General features: G+C 40.1%; 1 protein-coding gene across 1 annotated transcript in view; it reads right to left on the bottom strand.

Annotated features, from left to right (window-relative positions):
* LOC123771742 (alpha-(1,3)-fucosyltransferase C) overlaps positions 1-4,102 on the bottom strand; it is a 17,608-nt gene extending 13,506 nt beyond the window's left edge. The window contains exons 1-3 of the mRNA XM_045764463.2: positions 3,847-4,102; positions 679-791; positions 191-356 (exon numbers count right to left, since the gene is read on the bottom strand). Coding sequence (XP_045620419.2) covers positions 191-356; positions 679-791; positions 3,847-3,858 — 291 coding nt within the window. The 5' untranslated portion in view covers positions 3,859-4,102. The remainder of the gene's footprint in view (positions 1-190; positions 357-678; positions 792-3,846) is intronic.
* Between the last annotated feature and the right edge of the window lie 1,898 nt (positions 4,103-6,000).

Below are 6,000 nucleotides of genomic sequence, written 5' to 3'. Positions count from 1 at the left end.
ACTGTTGCGTTAAACAGAGGCTACAGTTAAGGATTTGCGCCCAGTAAATCCTCCCCGGCCAGGATACGAACCCATGACATAGCGCTCGTGGAACGCCAGGCGAGTGTCTTACCACTACATCACGGCGACTAATTAGTATAAAGACACCTGAATTGGGACACTTTCTGATAAGCAGTAGATATCTACTCACGTCATTCCAAAATAAAATCTTCTTTAGTGGAGGATTATAAAGTTTAGTTCTATTTTCTGGCTGTTTTCTCTTGAGGTCCGCAGACACTGATGATATATTCTTCATTATCCAGTCGTCGTAAGGAAGATTCGAGTCTCCAGGAAGACGTTCAGAATCTAATATAAATCTATTTGAGAGAGGAAGTGCTTGTTAAGTAAGATTTTTTTACCATAGGATTATATTAGAACAAATATATGGAATATTAAAAATGTTTATGAGTACCATTTCATACAGGAAATTAGAATTTTGTACATAAAATCGCAGAAAGGAGTATATATATATATATATATATATATATATATATATATATATATATATATATATATATATATATATATATATATATATATATCCTACGTTGACAGGGTAAGATAGCTTCTATAGAAATACAATATGGACACAATCGAAAATTTAACGGAAACTAACACTGCGTTTCCGTCAGTACTTACCGATAACTCATAATAGCCAGAGGCTGCAAGTACGCAGTCAATGAGTCTGTAGTTAATATGTAGACGATAAGGCTTATCGCACTTACTACTGCTATCACCATGAACTGGAAATTCTGGAAACATATTTTATTATTATTATTTAGGTCGACATAATAATAAAGTACCGATTTTATTGTTATTGGACACCCAGCCTACCAATCTGAAAATAAAATACAAGATTTGACGACGTTTCGGTCCGTCCTGGACCGAAACGTAGAGTCGTTTAATGGTCCTGGGCGGACCCGGGTATAGATTCATGTTGACCAGACCACACACTAGAAGGTGAAGGGACGACGACGTTTCGGTCCGTCCTGGACCGAAAGGTAGAGTCGTTTAATGGTCCTGGGCGGACCCAAACAAATAAGCAGGTGTTCACTGTGGGGTATATTTATTGGGAAGCATCATAGTAATATCCCCTGTCAGATCTATATCACGTATTTCGGTGTATAAACAATAAGTTTACTTTAGTGGGTTCGATCCCAGGCGCCGGCGAGAAACAATGGGCAGAGTTTCTTTCACCCTATACCCCTGTTACCTAGCAGTAAAATAGGTACCTGGGTGTTAGTCAGCTGTCACGGGCTGCTTCCTGGGGGTGGAGGCCTGGTCGAGGACCGGGCCGCGGGGACACTAAAGCCCCGAAAATCATCTCAAGATGGGTGAGAGCAAGTTTGACTAGTCAATGCGACACCAACCTGTCCTCCTCTAGGTCCTACAAAGAACGTTCGTATGCGTTGCATCTTCTTGAGGTTATCTTGAGATGATTTTCGGGGCTTTAGTGTCCCCGCGGCCCGGTCCTCGACCAGGCCTCCACCCCCAGGAAGCAGCACGTGACAGCTGACTAAGAAAAGAAGTTGGGTCAAGGTACCTATTTTACTGCTAGGTAACAGGGGCATAGGGTGAAAGAAACTCTGCCCATTGTTTCTCGTCAGCGCCTGGGATCGAACCTAGGACCACAGGATCACAAGTCCAGCGTGCTGTCCGACCGGCTCCCTTGTCGCATAAGGCCAACAATTGTCGTACAGGAAAATGGAAGCGGCTGGCGAAAGTGACGTACTGTTCCGTTTTCTGTTTTGGGTTTCTGTTTTTGACGTACTGTTCCGTTTTCTGTTTGGTAGGTTAGGAGAGGACACTTTAAATTGACCGTTTTTTTGACGTTGGGGAAACCTTAGGCGAACGAACTGGTGACACAGCTGCGGTAAACAGGTGTGAAGTCCTTACAGATGTTCAGACGGCCAGGTATTGGGTTATATCTAAACAATTTTCATAATAAACATTTTCAGACTCGGTGGATACAGTATTCAAGAGCAACGTCAATTCAACGTCAAAGCAACGTCGATTCAACGTCGAACCAACACACACACTTGGATATTCTGCCCACTTGGGTTATTATTCCTCTAGGCAAACGACATTGATGTAACAATGATTCTGTGTTGATAATGTTGATTCAACATTGAGGGTATTGTTGACCCTAGGTTGAAATAATGTTGATTCCACACTGAAGTAATGTTTTTCGGGCATAGTTTGTGTGCTGTGATATGTTACACTGTTACTATTGCAGTTTGGTTGTAGGACGTGTGTGTGTGTGTGTGGGTGTGTGTGTGTGTATGCACCTAGTTGTGCTTGCGGGGGTTGAGCTCTGCTCTTTCGGCCCGCCTCTCAACTGTCAGTCAATTTTTTGTTTCACACACACACACACACACACACACACACACACACACACACACACACACACACACACACACACACACAGTGATGTGGTGGTGACTTGACTCCATACACAGTTTCAAATGTAGATATGATAGAGCCCAGTAGGCTCAGGAATCTGTACATCAGTTGAGAGGCGGGACCAAAGAGCCAGAGCTCGACCCACCGTAAGCACAACTAGGTGACTACAGAAGAAGCAGCTCGTAACAGCTGTCTAACTCCCAGATCCCTAGTTACTGCTAGGTAACAAGGGTATCAGGGGTGAAAGAAACTGCCCATTTGTTTCCGTCCATGGCGTATGTCTCAGTTTGTATACAGTGAAATGTGTAGCATACATCTCACTGTGAATACATTGATTTGAAGCATACTTCTCAGTGTATATTCACTGAAATATTTACTTACGTCTTTGTGCATATTAAATGATAGGCTTAGCCTTCTTCACAGTGTGTATATATATACACCGATATATATAGGTTTACCTAAAGGCAAAAAACTGTCGTACTAGGAAAATAATAGCGGCACCCGAAATTGATACACAATGTCCCGTTTTCTGTTGGTGGGTTTTCTGGTACAACGGTAGGTTAAGGAAAAGGCACTTTAGTAGGAGACACCATTTGGTCACCACTTGGTCCGGGAGACATCTCCCGTCACGCAGGGTGCAGTTGCGCCTCCACAGATCTCCAGTATCATCTTTTGATACTGGTAATGGCTCGAAAGGGCCACCACTTACGGGCTATTCATGCCCGTGCCACCTCTTGGGTGGCTTAATCTTCATCAATCAATCAATAGTAGGAGAGTTTCTTGAGGTTGGGAACGCTCACCAGAACAGGCTGGTTAGAGATTGTTTGGCACTGTCTCCCGGAAGGAAGGAAGGAATTATCAAGGGAAAGCGACAAGCCATTACGACTATATAGCACTGGGAAGGGGTCAGGATAAGGATTCGGTGATGGGACGGGGAAAAGGAATGGTGCCCCCAACCACTTGGACGGTCGGGGATTGAACGCCGATCTGCATGAAGCGAGTCCGTCGCTCTACCGTCCAGCCCAAGCGGTTGGGTACTGTCTCCCAGAGTGTTGTATGTTATGTAAGGCTGTCTGTCGGGTTAAGCTCAGGAGGTAGCGAGCGGGAACATTATCTGGGAAAGGGATTGTAACTCGGCAAGTTATTCAAGGTGATTGGGATTGTAACTCGGCAAGTTATTCAAGGTGATTGGGATTGTAACTCGGCAAGTTATTCAAGGTGATTGGGATTGTAACTCGGCAAGTTATTCAAGGTGATTGGGATTGTAACTCGGCAAGTTATTCAAGGTGATTGGGATTGTAACTCGGCAAGTTATTCAAGGTGATTGGGATTGTAACTCGGCAAGTTATTCAAGGTGATTGGGATTGTAACTCGGCAAGTTATTCAAGGTGATTGTTCACTTACTATTTTGCCCATGTTGTGAACGCCAATGAACAGCTTGTGAGTTTCAGTTGTGCCGAATAACAAACGGAAAGTCTACAAAACGATGGTGGCATTGGCACTAGATAATGTCAAGTGCCATTATCACTTGTTTTCACACGATTTCTTTGATTGCTATTAAGCTCGACTCTCTAAGTCACCCCCCCCCCCCTCTGAGGATGTCTTGACGATATCGTTGAAACGTTGAGGACGTGAATTGGTGAGTAACCGACTGCCACGACGGGTGAGAGCGAACTGAACGATCAGGTTGACGGTGCTACAGCTGACTTCGGGTCGCGAGTCCACGCCATGTCTCGTTAACGTTTTAGAGAATATGAATGTAAACATTGAAGTGTATGTAAAGCCAGAGGCGATAATTCGGTCTCATGCTATTGCCTTAATATTTTAGAGAATATGAATGTAAACATTGAAGTGTATGTAAAGCCAGAGGCGATAATTCGGTCTCATGCTATTGCCTTAATATTTTAGAGAATATGAATGTAAACATTGAAGTGTATGTAAAGCCAGAGGCGATAATTCGGTCTCATGCTATTGCCTTAATATTTTAGAGAATATGAATGTAAACTCATAATGAATCATTATGAGTGGGATTGGGTGGTTATAAATAGGAGCTGCCTCGTATGGGCCAATAGGCCTTCTGCAGTTGCCTTTGTTCTTATGTAAACATTGAAGTGTATGTAAAGCCAGAGGCGATAATTCGGTCTCATGCTATTTATTGCCTTAATATTTAGCAGTATTGTGTAATTTACAATTGGCAGTTATCCGGTTAGGATTATCGGTGTGTTATCAATAAGCAAGTGCTACAGACTTAATAAGCCTTCTTAGGTGGATAAGCCTTATATAGGTAGATAGATAAACCTCGATATAAGCCTAATTCTTATACAGAATTCTATATATATACATATACAGTATATATTAGCTGACTGCCTGTCCACCCGACACAATGAAGCATTCAATTATAACCTAAACAAAAGACTTCAAATTAATGTATTTTTAAATAAGAAGAATTTAGGAGCGAGTGACATCATCGTGGCTGATAATATTTATATTATATTATTTATATTATATTATTATATTATATTATATATTATTATTATTATTATTATATTATATTATATTATTTATATTATCAGCCACGATAATAATATTTATTAAATAAATTAATATTTATATTTATAAATTAATTAATATTAATAAATTAATATTTATATTTATTTATTAATATTTAATATTAAGTTTTATTTTCGGCCATTTATTATGCGCCCCATACCCCCCATCCTGTGGACGGTACTGTAAGAGATAACAGGAACGGATATCGATAACAGACTTTAAGCAATATGAAATTGTACAGACGATATATATATATATATATATATATATATATATATATATATATATATATATATATATATATATATATATATATATATATATATATATATTTGTTGTGGTATCCCTTAGTGATCCTACTGCGGCTGCACCACGAGAGTTGCCGGGGATTGGTTAGTCATGGAGCAAGGTAACGGAAGTTAACAAGCTCCAGGACTAACCAAACTTTATAGCCATTCGCTGGTTAGGTAGTTATGGTACAATGTATTCCAGGGAGGTTTGAGCCCCTGGTAATACATGTCGATGAATATGAATATCATATGATATTCGATAATTTATGAATATCTGTATATATATATATATATATATATATATATATATATATATATATATATATATATATATATATATATATATATATATATATATATATATACAGATATTCATAAATTATCGAATATCATATGATATTCATATTCATCGACATGTATTACCAGGGGCTCAATATTAGTGTAGTGTATATATATATATACACTACCAAGGACCTCGAGCACAGATGTCATACACACAGATGTCACACTCGGGGTAATCATCATGTTACCCTGAGTGTAAGTGTACAAACACCCACCACCTCCCCCACTCTATATTCCCTACCATCCACAGACAGTGTCCACCGTGGTTGGGATTGGTTTCCGTGTTAAAGCTTATCAATCTCTGGAGGGTTATTAAGGCTCCCACCTGTGCTGACGTAATCACAGGAAAAAGGTTATCATGTATAACCCAACTCAA

The sequence above is a fragment of the Procambarus clarkii genome, chromosome 75 (genome assembly GCF_040958095.1).
Source record: "Procambarus clarkii isolate CNS0578487 chromosome 75, FALCON_Pclarkii_2.0, whole genome shotgun sequence".
Classification (NCBI taxonomy): domain Eukaryota; kingdom Metazoa; phylum Arthropoda; class Malacostraca; order Decapoda; family Cambaridae; genus Procambarus; species Procambarus clarkii.
Note: the sequence above shows the minus strand (reverse complement) of the source record. Positions and strands in the feature narration are given on the sequence as shown.